At 46.9% G+C, this 21,193-nt stretch overlaps 1 protein-coding gene across 1 annotated transcript in view; it reads left to right on the top strand.

The window, feature by feature from the left end:
• CNTNAP1 (contactin associated protein 1) overlaps positions 1 to 21,193 on the top strand; it is a 394,500-nt gene that overhangs the window by 146,631 nt on the left and 226,676 nt on the right. Inside the window, 1 exon segment of the mRNA XM_030221745.1 lies at positions 12,096 to 12,236. Coding sequence (XP_030077605.1) covers positions 12,096 to 12,236 — 141 coding nt within the window.

Below are 21,193 nucleotides of genomic sequence, written 5' to 3'. Positions count from 1 at the left end.
GCCTTTGCTAGTCCTCGCGCGCCCATGTGCACCCGTCTTCCCGCCTGAACCGGCTCGTGTTCGTCAGTCTTCTTTTGTCCGCGCTCGGGATGGTCGTGTTTTGCCGCCGTTTTGCGCCCCTCAAGTTGACCCTCGCGCGTCTTCGTGATTTCGCAAAAAAAAAAAAAAAGAAAGACCTCGGTCTTTGTCCCTTCCCGTGTGTCTAGTTTGTTTCCCTGACGTAAGTTTCCTTTCGCTTTCGGGGTAGGACTTTTTTGTGGCCTCGGTACGGGTTTTTCTCTCTCTCTTATTTTTGGTGCCCTTCGTCACCATCGCGAATTTTGATTTCGCCGGCGTGATTTTTCCGGCCATGTCATTGAAGTCTCCCAGCGGCTTCAAGAAGTGCACCCAGTGCGCCCGGGTAATCTCGCTCACTGATAGGCACGCGTCGTGTCTTCAGTGTCTGGGGGCTGGGCACCGCCCGCAGGCCTGCAGTCTTTGTGCTCTTTTACAGAAGAGGACTCAGGTAGCGAGATTGGCCCAGTGGAACGTGTTGTTCTCGGGCTCTTCGTCGACAACAACACTGGAGGCATCGAGTGCATCGACGTTGACAGCATCAAGACCTTCGACCTCGGCATCGACTGCATCGACGGCATTGAGGTATCGACCCTCTGCATCGTCGGTACCGAGACATCGGAAGGCGGCGTCGGTGGTACCGGGACCTCCGCTGCTGCTGATGTCGTCGGACGGTGGTGCTTCGACTGGAGTGCAGGTGAGGGCTGTCCATTCCCCTGCTGGTGGCGGTGAGCCTTCAGGTGGTTCTCCTCCTACCCTGAGGGCTCCTGCCTCGGCCCCGAGGAAGAGACGACTGGATTCTACGTCCTCCTCGTCGGTACCGGGAAGCTCCGGTGACATGCTTAGTTTGAAAAAATCAAAGAAGCATCGACACCGGTCACCTTCCCGCATCGGTACCGAGAGCTCTGGGTCGCCGAGGGAGTCGGCACCCAGTAGGCATCGGCACCGGGAGGACCGCTCACCCTCTGTTCAGGAGGTGTCGATGCGCTCCACCTTGGACAGCCCGGAACAGACTCTGACCTCGACGCCTGCATTGGCTTCCATGTCTTTCTCCACAGCCGCTCTGCACGAGAGTCTCCGGGCCGTTCTCCCGGAGATCCTGGGAGAGCTGTTGCGCCCTTCCCCTCCGGTACCGGAGGGAGCTTCGCCGGTGCTGGCGAGGGAGTCTACCTCTCGACGCTTCCACCCTGGTCGTGTTTCCACGGAGTCGAGTCGGGCACGGCTTCAGACACAGGTTCATGAACTTGTGTCTGATACCGATGGTGAGGCCTCGTGGGAGGAGGAGGAGGACATCAGATATTTCTCTGACGAGGAGTCTGATGGCCTTCCTTCTGATCCCACTCCCTCCCCTGAAAGGCAGCTTTCTCCTCCCGAGAGTCTGTCTTTTGCGACCTTTGTCCGGGAGATGTCTATGGCCATCCCCTTTCCGGTGGTCGTGGAGGATGAGCCCAGAGCTGAAATGTTTGAGCTCCTGGACTATCCTTCTCCACCTACGGAAGTGTCCACAGTACCCATGCATCACGTCCTAAAAAAGACATTGCTGGCGAACTGGACCAAGCCTTTAACTAATCCCCACATTCCCAAGAAGATCGAGTCCCAGTACCGGATCCATGGGGACCCAGAGCTGATGCGCACTCAGTTGCCTCACGACTCTGGTGTTGTGGATCTGGCCCTAAAGAAGGCTAAGAGTTCTAGGGAGCATGCTTCGGCGCCCCCGGGCAAAGACTCTAGAACCTTAGACTCCTTTGGGAGGAAGGCCTACCATTCTTCTATGCTCGTGGCCAAGATTCAGTCCTACCAGCTCTACACGAGCATCCATATGCGGAACAATGTGCGGCAGTTGGCGGGCTTGGTGGACAAGCTCCCTCCTGAGCAAGCCAAGCCATTTCAGGAGGTGGTTAGGCAGCTGAAGGCATGCAGAAAATTCCTGGCCAGAGGGGTATATGATACCTTTGATGTTGCGTCCAGGGCCGCTGCTCAAGGTGTGGTGATGTGCAGACTCTCATGGCTGCGTGCCTCCGACCTGGAGAATAGGATCCAGCAGCGGATTGCTGACTCCCCTTGCCGAGCGGACAACATTTTTGGAGAGAAAGTAGAACAGGTGGTAGAACAGCTCCACCAGCGGGATACCGCTTTCGACAAGTTCTCCCGCCGGCAGCCTTCAGCATCTACCTCCTCAGGTAGACGTTTTTATGGGGGAAGGAAGACTGTTCCCTACTCTTCTGGCAAGCGTAGGTACAATCCTCCTTCTCGACAGCCTGCGGCCCAGGCTAAGCCCCAGCGCGCTAGCTCTCGTCAGCAGCGTACGCCTCAGCAAGGCCCCACGGCTCCCCAGCAAAAGCAGGGGGCGAGCTTTTGACTGCCTCCAGCAGAGTATAACCAACATCAACGTGTCAGTGCCGGGCGATCTGCCGGTCGGGGGGAGGTTGAAAGTTTTTCACCAAAGGTGGCCTCTTGTAACCTCCAACCGTTGGGTTCTTCAAATAGTCCGGCAAGGATACACCCTCAATTTGGCCTCAAAACCTCCAAATTGCCCACCGGGAGCTCAATCCTACAGCTTCCAGCACAAGCAGGTACTTGCAGAGGAACTCTCCGCCCTTCTCAGCGCCAATGCGGTCAAGCCCGTGCCATCCGGGCAAGAAGGGCTGGGATTCTATTCCAGGTACTTCCTTGTGGAAAAGAAAACAGGGGGGATGCGTCCCATCCTAGACCTAAGGGCCCTGAACAAATATCTGGTCAAGGAAAAGTTCAGGATGCTTTCCCTGGGCACCCTTCTTCCCATGATTCAGGAAAACGATTGGCTATGCTCTCTGGACTTGAAGGACGCCTACACGCACATCCCGATACTGCCAGCTCACAGGCAGTATCTGCGATTTCAGCTGGGCACACGTCACTTCCAGTACTGTGTGCTACCCTTTGGGCTCGCCTCTGCGCCCAGAGTGTTCACAAAGTGCCTGGCTGTAGTAGCAGGGGCGCTTCGCAGGCTGGGAGTGCACGTGTTCCCCTATCTCGACGATTGGCTGGTGAAGAACACATCCGAGGCAGGAGCTCTACAGTCCATGCAGATGGCTATTCACCTCCTGGAGCTACTGGGGTTTGTGATAAATTATCCAAAGTCCCATCTTCTCCCAGTGCAAAGACTCGAATTCATAGGAGCTCTGCTGGATTCTCGGACGGCTCGTGCCTATCTCCCAGAAACGAGGGCCAACAACTTGTTGTCCCTCGTCTCTCGGGTGCGAGCGTCCCAGCAGATCACAGCTCGGCAGATGTTGAGATTGCTGGGCCACATGGCCTCCACAGTTCATGTGACTCCCATGGCCCACCTTCACATGTGATCTGCTCAATGGATCCTAGCTTCCCAGTGGTTTCAAGCTGCTGGGGATCTAGAAGACGTGATCCACCTGTCCACGAGTTTTCTCAACTCCCTGTATTGGTGGACGATTTGGTCCAATTTGACTGGGACGCCCTTTCCAAATTCCTCAGCCACAAAAAGTGCTGACTACGGATGCGTCTCTCCTAGGGTGGGGAGCTCATGTCGATGGGCTTCACACCCAGGGAAGCTGGTCCCTCCAGGAACGTGATCTGCAGATCAATCTCCTGGAGTTACGAGCGGTCTGGAACGCTCTGAAGGCTTTCGGAGATCGGCTGTCCCATCAAATTATCCAAATTCAGACAGACAACCAGGTTGCCATGTATTACATCAACAAGCAGGGGGGCACCGGATCTCGCCCCGTGTCAGGAAGCCGTCAGCATGTGGCTCTGGGCTCGTTACGGCATGTGGCTCCAAGCCACATATCTGGCAGGCGTAAACAACAGTCTGGCCGACAGGTTGAGGAGGATTATGCAACCTCATGAGTGGTCGCTCAACTCCAGAGTAGTGCGCCAGATCTTCCAGGTGTGGGGCACCCCCTTGGTAGATTTCTTTGCATCTCGAGCCAACCACAAGGTCCCTCAGTTCTGTTCCAGACTTCAGCCCCACGGCAGACTGGCATCGGATGCCTTCCTACTGGATTGGGGGGAAGGCCTGCTGTATGCTTATCCTCCCATACCTCTGGTGGGGGAGACTTTGTTGAAACTCAAGCAAGACCGAGGCACCATGATTCTGATTGCTCCTTTTTGGCCACGTCAGATCTGGTTCCCTCTTCTTCTGGAGTGTCCTCCGAAGAACCGTGGAGATTGGAGTGGTTTCCGACCCTCATCACACAGGACGAAGGGGCACTTCTGCATCCCAACCTCCGGTCTCTGGCTCTCACGGCCTGGATGTTGAGAGCGTAGACTTTGCCTCTTTGGATCTGTCAGAGGGTGTCACCCGTATCTTGCTTGCTTCCAGGAAAGATTCCACTAAGAGGAGTTACTTCTTTTATGGAGGAGGTTTGCCGTCTGGTGTGACAGCAAGGCCTTAGATCCTCGCTCTTGTCCTACACGGACCCTGCTTGACTACCTTCTGCACTTGTCTGAGTCTGGTCTCAAGACCAACTTGGTAAGGGTTCACAGCGCAATCAGTGCGTACCATTACCGTGTGGAAGGTAAGCCGATCTCAGGACAGCCTTTAGTTGTTCGCTTCATGAGAGGTTTGCTTTTGTCAAAGCCCCCCGTCAAACCTCCTACAGTGTCATGGGATCTCAATGTCGTTCTCACCCAGCTGATGAAACCTCCTTTTGAGCCACTGAGCTCCAGCCATCTGAAGTACTTGACCTGGAAGGTCATTTTCTTGGTGGCAGTTACTTCAGCTCGTAGAGTCAGTGAGCTTCAGGCCCTGGTAGCCCAGGCCCCTTACACAAAATTTCATCATAACAGAGTAGTCCTCCGCACTCACCCTAAGTTCTTGCCGAAGGTAGTGTCGGAGTTCCATCTGAACCAGTCAATTGTCTTGCCAACATTTTTTCCCCGTCCTCATTCCTGCCCTGCTGAACGTCAGCTGCACACATTGGACTGCAAAAGAGCATTGGCCTTCTATCTGGAGCGGACACAGCCCAACAGACAGTCCGCCCAATTGTTTGTTTCTTTTGATCCCAACAGGAGGGGAGTGGCTGTGGGGAAACGCACCATATCCAATTGGCTAGCAGATTGCATTTCCTTCACTTACGCCCAGGCTGGGCTGGCTCTTGAGGGTCATGTCACTGCTGACAATGTCAGAGCCATGGCTGCGTCAGTGGCCCACTTGAAGTCAGCCACTATTGAAGAGATTTGCAAAGCTGCGACGTGGTCATCTGTCCACACATTCACATCTCATTACTGCCTGCAGCAGGATACCCGACGCGACAGTCGGTTCGGGCAGTCAGTGCTTCAGAAAATGTTCGGGGTTTAGAATCCAACTCCACCCCCCTAGGCCCATGTTTTATTCTGTTCCAGGCTACACTCTCTGTTAGTTGGATAAGCTGTTAGGTCAATCTCAGTTATACCCTCGCCGTTGCGAGGCCCAATTGACCATGTTTGTTGTTTTGAGTGAGCCTGGGGGCTAGGGATACCCCATCAGTGAGAACAAGCAGCCTGCTTGTCCTCGGAGAAAGCGAATGCTACATACCTGTAGAAGGTATTCTCCGAGGACAGCAGGCTGATTGTTCTCACAAAGCCGCCCGCCTCCCCTTTGGAGTTGTGTCTTCCCTTGTCTTTGGCTTGCTACATACGGGACTGACAAACACGAGCCGGTTCGGGCGGGAAGACGGCCGCGCATGCGCGGTGCGCATGGGCGTGCGAGGACTAGCAAAGGCCTTTGCTAGTGAAGTTTCCGATATGGAGGGGCTGCCGTGGACGTCACCCATCAGTGAGAACAATCAGCCTGCTGTCCTCGGAGAATACCTTCTACAGGTATGTAGCATTCGCTATGTATATATATATATATTTTTTTTTCTTATTTTTATTATATGTATATAATTTATGACACTGTTTATACACTGTACAAGAAGAACAGTCACAATAAAGAAAAACCTCTTCAATCAAAAAATAACACCTTCAGTACAAGAACAATCAAAATAAAATCTGAAATCAAAATAAAATAAGCAATATAGTAAATATGCATATATAAATACACATCCCATTAACATTAAGCCTGAAAGAAGAAATAAGCCTTGAATAATTTTCTAAATTGAAGATCATTCTCAACCTTTCATAGCCAGTGGTAGTCCGTGTTAAAAAAAAATGCTCACTGCTGCCATCTGAGGGCCCCTTTTACTAAGCCGTGTAGGCGCCTACATGCGCCAAATTGGACTTACTGCCCGGTTATCGCGTGGCCCTAGCAGTAATTTCAAGTTTGGCACGTGCCCACTACGCGCGTCTGAAAAATATTTTGTATTTTCGCGCACAGGTCATTACAGCCCAAATTCTTTACCGCTAGGTCTATGGCTGGCGGTAAGGTCTCAGACCCAAAATGGATGCACGACAATTTTGATTTTGCTGCAAGTCCATTTTCGGAAGAAAAAAAAGAGGAATTTATGCAGGCGCGCTGAAAAATTAATCTGTGTGCGCCTAAAACCCACGCCTACATTACCGCAAGCCCCCCTGAATGTTGAGTGGTCAATTTTTCGAGAACAATCAAACTCGGGTATACATATAAAGTATCACATAACATGTAAAATGAGTTTATCTTGTTGGGCAGACTGGATGGTCCGTACAGGTCTTTATCTGCCATCATTTACTATGTTACCTATCAAAAATTAGAGGGTTTTAATAGCCGTTTTAAACTTCTTGAGGGAGGTATGTCCAGTGGGAGACTGTTCCAGAGAGCAAGAGGTTAGTACACTAAAGCACGATCATCTAGTGCAGTCCAAGTGAATATGTAGGTGAGAAGGAATAGAAAGAAGGTGAGGCCTTTGAACTGGTGTGTACTTACAGGCCTTTTATTGGCTCACTTACAGTTAACAAGAAACTCCTTTGTGATGAGGGGGTGAGGAAACTGCAGCACATAGGCTGCAATCTTTACTGTCTGAATATCTCTGCAACTTTGCTTCCACTAATCTTGATTTCGGATGATGCTCTTGGCCACACCAGCTAATTGTTGTCTTCTCTCAGTTGCTGCTGCTTGAAGATCTCTGCAGCTCTGCTAGGTCAGATTATGGCATTCGTGGCTGCACTTTTTTAAGAGACTTTTTGAGGGGAGATGCATCGGGGGGAGTGACAGTCTCTTGGTTACATAATGCTTTACTGACGCTTACGCTACCTCAGGATTATGGTCCTTTCGTAGGAGCTTGGACTGATTTAGCATATCAGTTGGAGGGGGTGGATTTTTGCAAACTAATCAGAGAAATCTTGAGGAAGGTGTTTGGTGCTGAGTTACAGGAATGTCAATATTGGACAGTACATCCTATCTAATAAAACGCACCTCCAACGTTCTGAAGCAGACTCCGTGGCTAAGGCATTCGTGCACTCTGCTGTAAGGCTCCATCTTCTGAACGTCACGCACGAGGCTCCTCCCCTGATGCCCTCGCTGCCATGCCCCCCCAGCTCGCCGCCACCAGGCATGCAGGCTCGGCCCTTCTCTCTCTGTTAGTTCTGGTCGCGCCCTCATTACCTCTTTTCGCAATGAGGGCGGGACTGGAGCTAACACAGAGAGAAGGGCCGAGGCTGAACGCCTTTTAACACTGCTTTCGTCTGAGATGATTTTTAAAATATGGAGCGAGTGCGGCTGGAACTGGAAGGAAGGGAGGGAGGGACGATGACCCTAGAACTGGGAGGGAGGGAGGGGGAACCTGAAACTCTGAGGGAAGAGGGGGAGGGAGGGGCGGAGCGACCCTGGAACTCGGAGGGAGGGAGGGGCGACCCTGCAACTCAGAGGGAGGGAAGAGAGGGCAACCCTGCAACTCGGAGGGAGGGAAGAGGGAGCGACCCTGCAACTCGGAGGGGGAGGGGGGCGATCCTGCAACTCGGAGGGAGGGAGGGAGGGAGTGGGAGCTAACCCTGCAACTCGGAGGGAGGGGGCGACCCTGGAACCAGGAGGGAGGGGGGGCGACCCTGAAACTCGGAGGGAGAGAGGGAGGGGGCCGACCCTGAAACTCGGAAGGAGGGAGGGGGGACGACCCTGGAACTCGGAAGGAGGGAGGGGGGGACGACCCTGGAACTCGGAAGGAGGGAGGGGGACAACCCTGGAACTCGGAGGGAGGGAGGAAGACGACCCTGGAACTTGGAGGGAGGGGGGCCCATGGCACACATTCTCTGTCTCACAGACACACTCGCACACAGTCTCACTCTCTCTCTGTCACACACACACACTCACACATTCACTCTCTCTTTCTCACACAGTTAGTCTCACACACACCCTCTAAAACATACACACTCCTAGGACAACCTTGCTAGCGCCCATTTCATTTGTGCCAGAAACGGGCCTTTTTAACTAATAGAACATATTTTTCACAGCTTCAGGGTTCTAGAGCAGGCTGACTTGCTTCAAATATGTTTGGACAGACAATGCACTGCTCCATTCTTTTGGGGGTTGCAGTAGTATACAAGCATTTTGGAGAACTATCCAAAGATATTTGGGAGCTCTTTTAGATTGCTGAATATTATATTCCTGGAAAGGGGTGGTTCTTAGTAAAATGGAGGCCTATGGAATCTGTTCTTAAGTAAAGCATATATACTGGGGGAAAATGCATTCTCCACAACTAGTTGCAAGAGATACCCCCATCCCCCAGAGAAAATCTTAAGTGCCTTTTAAAAAAAAGGCAGTGGTCAGTTTTATTAGTACTTAGTTAGTTTTGGAATTGCTATTTGCAATCTCTATCACCAAGAGTCCGTAGACTAGTGCTGAATGAATTTTGAAGTATGACCTTACTCTGGAGTCCTTTTACTAAGCAGCAGTAGGGCTAATGTGCAAGTAACATGTGCCAAATCGGCAGAGGTAGCATGGGTGCCCTGCGGTAGTTTCAAAGTGGGCATGTGCTGTTTCCTGTGGTAGAAAATATTTTTCTATTTTCTACCACAGGGGGTGTTCACGGTGGTATTCAGCAGCACAGCCACATTGGCGCATGCTGCCTGAGTAGCGCATGAGTCCTTACCGCTAGGTCAGTGGGTGGCATTATGGGCTCAGGCAGTAAATAATCACATGCTACTGTCACGGTCTCAGGCTCTCGGACACTGGAACAACGTGAGCCCTTGGGCTACTGTTGAGGAGTGGCAGCAGCAGACAACCACGACTGGACAAACGAGCAAGGATGGAGCTGGAATCTGGAATGGACTTGGCTGGACCCAAATACTGGAACGGACTAGACTGGAATAACAGGACTGGAGCAATCAGTGCGCTGACCACCGTTCCCCAGAGGTTGAGCCCCTAGGTGCGGGCGGCCTGCAGGACTTACAGGACGGAGCTGGTAGACAAGAAATGCTGGACCAGACTGACTGGAACAACAGGATTCTCACATTGGACACTGGATACTAAATAAGCTTGACTAAAACAGGATACAGGATTCAGGACTCAGGATTCTCACACAGGGTATAGGATACTGAAATAAGCTTGACTGAACAGGGCCTGAAGGTCAGAGGGGAAAAGAACAAACAAGGCAGGCTAGGCAGGATACAAAGCTGACAAACACAGACAAACAACAGAGCAATGGCTGAAGGTCAGGTAACAGGGACTAGAACTAGCAAGGCAGACTAGGCAGGATACAAAGCAGACAACTACAGAGCAATGGCTGAAGTTCAGGTAACAGGGACTAGAACTAGCAAGGCAGACTAGACAGGACACAAAGCTGACAAACAAACAACAGAGCAATGGCTGAAGGCTGACAGGCAGCCACAAAGAAGGATACACAGACAAGCAAAAGAGCAATGGCTGAAGGCTGACAGGCAGTAACAGAGAAGGATACACAGACAAGCAAAAGAGCAATGGTTGAAGGCTGACAAGCAGCCACAGAGAAGGATACACAGGCAAGCAAAAGAGCAATGTCTGAAGGCTGACAAGCAGCCAGAAAGGATAAAAGCAGTAGTGCTTAAGAGCTTAACTGCACACAGACTAAACAAGAACAAGGCATGCAGGCAAGAAACAAAGCAAGGCAGAAGTGCTACACAGCACACCAACTAACCTAGAGACCTTTGGCGTTGCAAAGGCCCTGAATGCAAGTGAACCACTTCCTTATAACAGGACAGAGACAGGAAATACAAAGAACCCAAAGTGAGGCTTGGAACACAAGCACAATCATGCAGATAAGAAGCCAGCTCATGAGCTGACCGGCAGAAAAGGTGAGTCAAAAGAGGGATCACGGCCACAGTCGTGACAGCTACTTTTAATTTTAGCACACTGCCATTTACTGCCCCCATTAAAAAAAGACTTTTTTCCCAGCTGCGGTAAAAAATGGTTCAGCGTGTACCAATTTCACGCGTCCATACTACCGCAGGCCAATTTTTATCACTGTTTAGTAAAAGGACCCCTCTGTGTTGAGATTCTCTGTCGGGGAGGGGGGAGTAAGTAAGGGATTTTAGGGGTGGTGGGAGCTTTTAGGATTGTGGTTGTACTCAGCTATTATGGTTGGCTTGGGGCCTTAATAACCCAGGCCAGAGGCTATCCTATATATTCTTTACTAAAGGGGAAGGGAGGGTTGGGATACATGGAATGTGGGAAAATATACTTCAAAATTGGGATCACGGATATATTTCCTATTCTTCTGTTCGTTTTTGATTTGGAAATGACTTAATATAAGGTTGCATGTTTTGCAAGATGATGTTGATGAAGTGTGGAATTGTATGATCCTGAGTAAAATAAAATGTTAAACATAAACCTAAGAAGGAAATGGTAAAGTTTAATTGAAGAGGTAAGTTCCAGAACCTGTTAAATATGAAAATATGTTTTCCAGGTATAAGTTCAAGTTTTTATTTTTAAGAATTCTATCCAACATAAGAATTTTTTTCACTGAATATCATATACCTTATGAATAAATGCCTTTTAGTGTAAACTTCACACATCCTATGGCTATCTGTAAAGGCAGTCTGCTTCCAGTAAGAACTTATTTTTGAAAAAAAAAATATGTAACAGGTTTTGAAACTTGCCTCTTCAACTGTCATTTATCCATCGACATCTGCACATTGATGAGGTGCTACTATTTTTATTATCATGCATTTGTGGTACAACTAAAGCAGTTTAAATATATTATATGCAGATAGTAGTTTTAGTGGAATTCTACTCTGTACCAAATAGAATTGATTCGCAGACAGTGGGGCCCTTTTACTAAAGCTTAATGTGATGTTAAATGTGTATATTTTTGATACTGTTTCCCGGTAGTTCTATAATTAGGTTTCCATTTACTATTGTCAAGTTTACCTCATTTATTGTATTTATATTTATTTATGGTTATTTTACTATTGTTATGCTGTTAACAAAATTATAAATTTTATGTTAAACTATACCTACTGTATACAGCTTTGGGTGAATCTCTTCATACAGGTAGTTAATAAATCCCAGTAAATAAATAATGTCCGCTAAGTGATATTTATGGCACTGAGAAAGTAATTCTATAAGCCATGGTGCAGTTTATAGAATAGCGCATAGGCCTGGGAATCATGCCTAATTTTGGGCGCGACCATTTGTACCAACTGAAACATTACCCACCTAAATTGAGCACATTTCCCCCCTTATTCTATAACAGTTTGCGTAAATGCTAGGACACTCCCATTCCACCCTTGACCCTCCCATTTCCGTGCCTATTTTTTTTACTTGCATGTAAAATTTAGATGTGGATATACTAATTAAATCTAATTAGTGCCAATAATTGCTTGTTAAATCAATTATTGGTGCTAATTTGCTCATTCAGTTTTTGGCGAATTCTATAGAATTAGGAGGTAAATACTGCATATTCCTTTAGGTGGTATATCAAATCTTCAAATAAACTTTGAAACTTGGGAACCCGTATGTTGTATTTTATACCTAAGGGCCAGCGCACGCTAAATTCTATTAGCGCGTTCTAAGCTTTAGCAAAAGGGCCCCAAAGAGTCCTGCCTTATGTATGACTTTGCAGGTATAGAAATAATTCCTAACGGGATGAGTGTGTTTGTGTGCTTTATTGGCTGAGTGTGCTGTATTGGCTGATTTTTTCCCTTTTTGGTGTCTTTGATTTCCTCAGTTGTTCTTCGGTGGGATAGCAACACAGGAAAAAGGGCTAATACACAAGCCAAGATTCAGGGGCTGCCTGGAGAATATTTATTTTAACGGCATCTATATCACTGACCTAGCACGAAAGAAAAGGTCATCAATACGCTTTGAGGTGAGAGTTTATTGTAAATCAAGTGGCAGACTTAAAAAGCACCTGCAGGTGTTTCAGCAGAACTTTGGATTTAGTCATTTCTCTTTTAAGGTCCTTGATTCACTGCAGATTGTGGGTACACCTGAATTGGTTGTTCAATCTTCTAAAAGAACAAAGACTAGGGAACACACTATGACATTAATAATAAGTAATATATTTTAAAAACAAATCTGAAACAATATTTTTCACTGAATGCATAATTTTATTATTTATTTATTTAGATTTTGCTCACACCTTTTTCAGTAGTAGCTCAAGGTGAGTTACATTCAGGTACTCTGGATATTTCTGTTTCCCAGCAGGGCTCACAATCTAAGTTTGTACCTGAGCAATGGAGGGTTAAGTGACTTGCCCAAGATCACAAGGAGCAGCAGTGGGAGTTGAACCGGCCACCTCTGGATTGCAAGACCAGTGCTCTAACCACTAGGCCACTCCTCCACTCCACTAATTAAACTATGAATTTTTTTTACCATAGGATGTGATCAAAGCAGTTAGTGTAGCTGAATTTACAATAAGTTTGGACAAATTTCTGGAGGATAAGTCCATAAATCATTATTTTTTAATCTTTATTTTTATTAGTATTTATGTATTTTAATGAAATACAACATGAACAATAATATGAAATAAATATAATCTTCTTATATAGATCCCATATTGTATCTTATTCCCCATATTTTTATTTATTTATTTATTTGCTGCACTTGTATCCCACATTTTCCCACCTATTTGCAGGCTCAATGTGGCTTACAAAATGTTATAGCAACATGTACACATTATAGGATAAGAATTTCAAAATATAGATACAGATGGGTACATAGAATATCAAAGCAATCATATTAACGGAATAATAATTTTACAATTGTTACAAATAAGAGTGCATAAGTAAATCATATTGGATTGGAAGTGGATTGAAAGATCAACATAACATAACATAATGATATCAGGACAAGATATAATATTCAGTATATATGGTATACTTGAGGAAAACCCATTGCTTATCCTTGGTATAAGAAACATGCATAAGTACCTGGGATCCTGCCAGGTGTGGTTTGAAGGACTTTTGATCTGACCTAGTATGGCTGCTCTCCTTTCAGCACTCAAGTACTCATTGGTGGAAAGCAATCTTTCATCACTGGGTAGACATGAGTCAAAAATTATCCCAAAGCAATGTCATGAGTGTCACAAAGTCAGGAGTAGTGAGCCCTTGGGCCACTGCCGGTGACCAGCAGCAGCAGCAGCAGGTGAACCACCAAAACAAGGATTGAGGCTGAAAACACAGGACTGGGACAAGCAGGACTGGAGCTGAAGCTGAAGGCAGGCAAGACTGGAACAAGCAGAACTGAAACTGAGGCAGGAAGTGCTAGAACCAGCAGGACTGGAACTGAAGCTGAGGCAGGAAGGACTAGAACATGCAGGGCTGAAGCTGAAGGCAGGCAGGGCTAGAACAGCAGGACTGGAACTGAAGCTGAAGGCAGGCAGGGCTGGAACAAGCAGGACTGGAATTGAAGCTGAAGGCAGGCAGGGCTGGAACAAGCAGGACTGGAATTGAAGCTGAAGGCAGGCAGGGCTGGAACAAGCAGGACTGGCACTGAAGCTGAAGGCAGGCAGGACTGGAACAAGCAGGACTGGCACTGAAGCTGAAGGCAGGCAGGGCTAGAACAAGCAGGACTGTAAAAAGCTGAAGGTAGGCAGAGCTGGAATAGACAGGACTGGCACAGAAGCTGAGGGCAGGCAGGACTGGAGCAAGCAAGACTAGAACAGAAGCTGAAAGCAGGCAGGGCTGGGACAAGCAGGACCGGAACAAAAGCTTGAAGGCAGGTAGGACAGGAGCCAGCAGGTAAGAAGCGCAACCAGCTGAAGACCTCTGTTGCAAAGGCAAAGCAGGAAGGTTCCAAGGCGCTTTATAAAGGCATTTACTGATGATGTCACAAGTAAAAATGAGGCTTGGCTGCAAGAACACCAAAGCGAGGCTTGGCTACAGGAACACCAAAGCAAGGCTGGAATACTGGAACATCAGAATAGGACTGGAATGATCTCTGGAACAAGATTGGGAAACAGGGAGAAGGCAGTCCACAGCAGCCACAGAGCCTGGTCACTGGAAGGAGAGGTGAGTGTAGACCCGGGGCACAGCCACATCAGTGACAATGAGTTTGTAGACCACATTAATAATAATAATAACAACCAACAGGGGAAATAGGATAACAAGCTAAGCTCTGCTGTATAGGACAGTGTGGAGCTTCCCCAGACAGGTAATCCTCTATCTCCAGCAGGTAATAGTTGCTCTGCCTTGCTGCTTCTGATCTGCTGTGGATGCTAGCTCCTGAGCTGGTATCTCTAGCTTTAGTTAAGATGGGGGAAAGACATTTCTCTGCATGATTGGGGATGTACCTGGTAGTGCAGGGTCACCCCTTCCCCCACTTGTCTTAACTCTTGTCCTTCTCTTTTAAAAAATCCTTAAGCAGCTGTTACCCAGTGTTGAGGGGTTAAAGCAAAGACACTGCTGTCTGCTTTCTATGGGGGTGTATCCTCTCAGAGGAGCCTTCAGGACATTTCTTACTTCTCTTTTGTGGTGGTACCAGATGAGGAGAGAGCCTCGGGGCCTGTGAGTATATTGCTACTGCTTCTCTGTCCCAGTGCTATGCTCGCTTTTGCTTTCGGTTCTCTTATGGCATGTACAACTTCTTTCACTCTCTCTGAGCGATAGTGGCTGAGGTGGTTAAATGCTGCTGCTGAAGAGCTGAATGAAACTGCATCAGGTGGTTCTGGCTTGATTTTGGTGATGACACTGAGGTTCGAGGGAGACTTTGTGAATGCTTCAAGGGCCAACTCAAGTCTCCTCACAAAGCGCAGGAACGGTGACCATCTTAGATTTCCAGAAGTCTCTCTCAGCTGCTGAGAGCTTATCACCTGCACTTCAGTCCTCTCTTCTCTCAGCAGATTTGGCTCCACTTCATTCTTCCACTGTATCTGGTAAAACTGCTAGAACTTTAGAGGCACCTACTCCTGAATTTGTTTTATTGTTCCATCAGGCTTATTTATTGAAAAGAACTCAGCCTTCTCAGGAGCTTCCTAGTTCTGCTTTATATCTTCAAGAAGCCTTACCTTCTAATGTAGGAGATTGGATCTTCCTCCAGACTTAGATGATGAATCTTTGCTTTCAGGTCCACATTATTACTTGGCATTATCTGTAATGTCGGGTCATTCTGTTTTCTTCATTAATCACCAAAGCTTTAGAGGTCTTGAATATTTCGTATCTGGTGACTTAAGGTTCTTCTTCTGTCATCCTATCATGGCAGGTACTAAGAAGCCTCCTAAAGCCTTTCCTGTTCATGACATTATCCAGGAACTCATTTCTGCACAATGGAATACTTCAGATGCTAGCTTTAAGGTTGCTCAAGTGATTTCCAAGCTGTATCCAGTCCTCCCAGAAAAGGTGGATAAACCCTAAGGTGGATGGTTTTATGACAACAGTAACAAAGGAAATTATTCCTGTAGAAGGAGGCATAGCTCTTAAGAATGTTTAGGAATAGAGGTTAGTAGCTGTCTTGATGCTCTTTGGCTACATTTTCTGTGTATGGCTCTTATGCCACCATAGCCTGTTTCCTTTGCTGTTTGATTCAGCTGGCAAATGAATTTTCTGGGGAGTCAGTTGTACAGACAGTCATTGATTTTCCATCCATCAAGGCAGGTTTACTTTATTTGGCTTACGCCTTCTATGATCTCCTTCAAGCATCAGGAGATGGCCTTTGCAGTCTTAGCCAGGTGACATTTGTTGTTCAGGCATTATGCTGCTGATGCAGCTTCTAAGTCTAGACTTGCTTAGTTCCATGCAGATTACTTTTTGGAGAAGACCTTGAGAACTTAGTTAAAGATCCTAGGGGATTCTAAAAACCTGTGCTTACCGGAAGGCAAACCTAAACCATCCTTTGGTTCAGCCTGGCTCAGCCCTGCTACTGCCTGAGGAATGCAAAGCGCTATAGACTGGGTTGGTCTAATTATTTTCAAAGACCTTGAAATGCAGTTTTTTTTTAAAATGGAGACAAGAGGATCTTGCCAAGCTTCACATTCTGCCAGTGCCTCCCATTCTCCACAATGACAGTATCAAAGACCTCTCTTAAGAGAACTTGATAAGCGGATGCCTATAGGATTTCTCTATGAGTAGACGAAAATAACTTCTTCAGTGAGTTTTAGAAGTTCTCAAGGAGAATTACAAGCTAGAATTTTCCTGGCTACCCTAGAATATTCCTTTTGGAATCCCCTTGAAAGGCATTGTCCAAAAGGCAAGCAGTGCGGTCAACCTTACAGACTCTTCTGCATCTGGGAGTGGTACTTTAAGTACCAAGAAACTATTAGAACCTAGGAAGGTATTCCATTTATTTTGTGGTCCCAAAGAAGGGAGCTACCTTCCATCCAGTCTTTAACCTCAAGCATGTGTCAACTGGACTATCAGAGTAACCCACTTCAGAATGGAAACTGTTCTATGATAGCCTCCATTCAACTCAGCAAGTATCTTACTTCTTTGGTCCTCAGAGAGGCCTACTTTCATATTCCAAGCTTGCCCCTCTTTAGTCCTTTCTGCATTTTGCAATTCTCAACCAGCATTATCAGTTACAGGCAATGCCAGTCAGGTTTTCAGAGGTTCCCACAAAGTTTTCAAAGATCATGGTAGTAATAGCAGACTTCTTACGACATGAAGGAAATGGGATACACCCTTACCTGAATGATTAGTTGATCAGGGCTTCCGCATTTGAAGATAGTCTCTAGGTTACCTCAAAAATTGAGACTCTTCTCCAGTCACTGGCCAAGTGTCACTTAACTTCCTCTCATCTCTGTACTTGGGAGTCCTTTTTGATGTATAGGCAGAGAAGGTAATCCTACCTGCTTTAAGGAGGCAGACATTTTAGTCTCAAATTTGGCTGTTGTTTGGCATGGGACTACAAGCTGGGTTTTGGTACTATGGCAGCCACCCAGGACCTAGTTCCATGGGCGAGAGCCCACATGAGGCCACTTTAGCACTCTCTGAGTTGTTGGTTGTCCATTTCTCTGGAATACAGCCATTGCATCTGTGGCCTTTTCAAGTGAAATGCAGCATGCAATTGTGGCTTCAGTCATTCCATTTCAGTAGTGGACCTCCTTAGCAACCCCAGAATGGATAGTGGTGACTACAGATGCCATCCTCTTAGGATGAGGAGCTCATTGTCTCCATCACATAGCTTGGCAGATAGTCCTCCAGAGAGGCTTTGTGGCTAGTCAGTCATCTGGAACTCAGAACTCTCAGCATGGCACTACTAACTTTTGCAGCTCTTCTGAGATATCCAGTGAGAATTCTTTAAAACAGTTCAACAGCTGTGGCCTATATCAACAGGCAAGGTGGAACCAAGAGTTCTCTGATGGCTCAGGAGGCTCGTCTTCTGATCCGGTGGACAGAAAAGAATGTTCCAGTGATATAGGCAGTTCACGTAGTGGGGACCTTGAAATCTTAAATGGATTACCTCGGCAGAAACCTTTTAGATCCAGAGGGGTGGAAATTCTCTCAGGAAGCACTGTATTGGACCTAATAACATCAAGGTGCAATGTGAAAGTTTCTAGGTTCTTCAGCAGATAAAGAGTTTGAATTGGAAGGCGTAGATAACACAACTTCAGCCTTGGTTTCAGATCTCCATTTTATATGTATTTCCTCCATGGCTGTTGATAGGAAGGGTACACCAGTGAATCGCTCTACATCCAGGATGAGTAATTTCTGTGACTCAAGATTGGCCCAGGAGGCTGTGGTATATAGATCTGATTTGCCTTTTGATGGATGGATTCCTGTGACTTCCACTTCACAAGGGGCTTCTCATTCATACAGATGGAAGATCCATCTCCATGTGGTCTTATGACCTGGCTCTTGAGAGCTCAAAGTTGAGAAACAAAGGCTATGGTGATGATATTGGAGTGGAGGAGTGGCCTAGTGGTTAGGGTGGTGGACTTTGGTCCTGGGGAACTGAGGAACTGAGTTCGATTCCTGACACAGGCAGCTCCTTGTGACTCTGGGCAAGTCACTTAACCCTCCATTGCCCACTGCATTGAGCCTTCCATGAGTGGGAAAGCGTGGGGTACAAATGTAACAAAAAATAAATAAAAATATTACAACCTTGCATCAGACTAGGACGCGTTCTCTTCCAGTTGCATATACTAGACCTTTGAGAATTTTTGAAGGTATTTCTCCTCTCCAGTCTTCTCTGGCTCAAATTCTTGCATTTCTGCAGGATGGCTTTAGGAAAGGTTTGGCCTTGAATTTACCTAAGGTGCGGCTAGCAAAGTTTGCTTGTTTTAGAGGATGCCTTTGTGAGGGAGTGAGTAGTATAGCAGGAATGCCCTTACTGAGGTTGCCCTTACTGAGGTTGCATTTCAGCCACCCTATGGCAATTGGTGCTAAACCTGCCATTTCAGAGGCTGAGTCAGAAGGGTGGGAATCAGGCTGGGAGGTGGTTAAATGCCCTGGAGCATAGTGGATTGGAGAGGCCCCAAGGCAAGAGGTCTCCAGGAGCGAGGCCCTGATACAGAGGTCTTCAGGAGAGAGAGAGGGAGAGAGATATCTGCAGAGTTCTGGAGGAAGGTTCCAAGCGAAGGAACCCTCCCTAAAATGTGGCTGTGGAGTGGCCCTAGCTCAGAGGTTCACATCCTGTAGAAGCCAAGAGAGTACATGAATGTGGAACTGAAGACTGCAGAAGGTAAAAGTGTGTCTTTATTTGCTGTGAAGACCCTGGGTCCTGAGCGGCCTAGCTGGAGCCAGACCTGGACCTATGGATAAGTAGTTGGAACTGTATTGAAGAAGCTAGAAGTGTTAAGCGAGAAGGGAGTAATTGTGATTATTGCCAAGGAGAAAATGAGCCTGTGAGAACAGACTATCTTGCTTTAATTATTTTCCACCAATAAAGTTATTTTTTACTTTATTCAGAACTCTGTAATGTTTCCATTCCTGTTCAGTGATCATTTTATCATAGCCTTAGTTTATTGACATTTAATTTATACTTCCTTCAAAATTCTTCTTTGTCAGCGCATCCAAATATCATCTGGGTCTTAAAAGGAGTGAATCGGTTGAAGCCTCCATTTTGGCCTGTATGCCCAGTGTAAAATGTTTATTTGGTTTTCAAATAGCTGCAGAAACTTCTCTTTGAACCCTTTAGGAAGGCTGCTTTAAAGGATCTTATGTTGACATCAGTTTTCCTAGTTGCTGTTGCTTCAGCTAGGATGATATAAGAAATTCAAGCCCTTTCTTGTAGGGATCCCTTCCTTCATTTCATGGAAGCTGAAGCCTCAACCAGAACTGTTCCTTCATTTCTTCCTAAGGTAGTTTTTTTGTTGCACTTATATCAGTCTTTGACACTCTTCCCTTCCTCGAGAGGAATATGGGACTGATGACGATTCCTTGAAATTTTTAGATACCTTGAAGTTAAAAATTAATTTCATCACTTTGCTTGTCTCTTTGTACTTTTTGCAGGTGCCAAAAAGGGTCTACCTGCTATTACTCTTTGGCTAAAAGAAGTAATTTCTTCTGCCTATGCTTTGATGGGAAAGCAGCCGTCATTGTCTATAAAAGCTCATTCTACTAGAAGGCTTTCTACTGCTTGGGCAGAATCTAGAACAATATAGCTAGATGAAATTTGCAGATCAGTCAAGTGTCTTCCCTTCATACTTTTTCCAAATATTACAGGCTGGATGTTGTAGTCAGAATAGCAGCTTCCTTTGGAGCTTCAGTTCTATTAGCAAGGGTTTCTGTTGCCTACCCAACTTGAGGACTATTTCACCCTCTTGCAGATTTCAGCCCCTTCTTATACCTCAGTCTCACTCCTTCTCATCCTTTGAAGTCCATTCCATCCGCTTATTCAACCCGCAATTACCGACCCCCCCCCCCCCCCCCCCCGATAAGTCTCTTTCTTCTTTCCTCACTGACTTCGATGCCTGGCGCTCTCCGTTTTTCTTGAACCTTCATCTCCATCCCTCATTCTTGGTGACTTCAATATCAACACCGATCCCGCACAATCTCAATCCCCACATCTAGAAATCAGGCTATTGACCCCCTTTCTCTATCCTCTTAGGTCTTTAACCTTTTCTCTACCACCACTCTATCTAAGTCTGTCAGTAAAGCTGTTTCCTCTCATGATACTATTCTCTCCTTTGCACTGGACACTCTTGCCCCTCCCATGCCCCGTCCTACTAGGTGTACCAAACCCCAGCCTTGGCTGACCGCTAAAATCCGCTACTTTTGTTCCTGTGCCCGCTCTGCTGAATGTTCTTGGCTTAAATCCCGCATCCTTGCCGACTTCATTCATTTCAAATTCATGCTTAACTCCTTCCAGTCTTCCCTTTCATTTGCCAAACAGGATTACTTCACCCAGTTGACAAATTTCCTTGGCTCCAACCCTCGACTCCTCTTCGCCACACTGAACTCTCTTCTCAAGGCACCTCTATCCCCAATTCCCCCATCTCTTTCTCCTCAGACCCTAGCTGAGCACTTCCACGATAAAATCTGTAAGATTAACCTTGAATTTTCATCCAAACCCTCCCCACCTCTCTCTCCCTTAGTTCTCACCCCCTACTCTCCTTCCTCTCCTTCCTTTTCCTCCTTCTCAGAAGTTTCTACTGAGGAAACTGCCCTTCTTCTTTCCTCCTCTAAATGTACTACCTGTTCCTCTGACCCCATCCCCACTTATCTACTTTAACACTATCTCTCCTACTATCATCCCAGTCATCTGTCACATCCTTAGTCTTTCACTCTCCACTGCAACTGTTTCTATGGCTTTCAAACATGCTGTTGGCACTCCACTCCTTAAAAAACCCTCACTTAACCCTACCTGTCCCTCCAACTATCGCCCCATCTCCCTTTCCTTTCCAAATTACTTGAACGTGTCGTTCACCGCCGTTGTCTTGACTTTCTT

The sequence above is a fragment of the Microcaecilia unicolor genome, chromosome 12, assembly GCF_901765095.1.
Source record: "Microcaecilia unicolor chromosome 12, aMicUni1.1, whole genome shotgun sequence".
NCBI classification, from domain to species: domain Eukaryota; kingdom Metazoa; phylum Chordata; class Amphibia; order Gymnophiona; family Siphonopidae; genus Microcaecilia; species Microcaecilia unicolor.
Note: the sequence above shows the minus strand (reverse complement) of the source record. Positions and strands in the feature narration are given on the sequence as shown.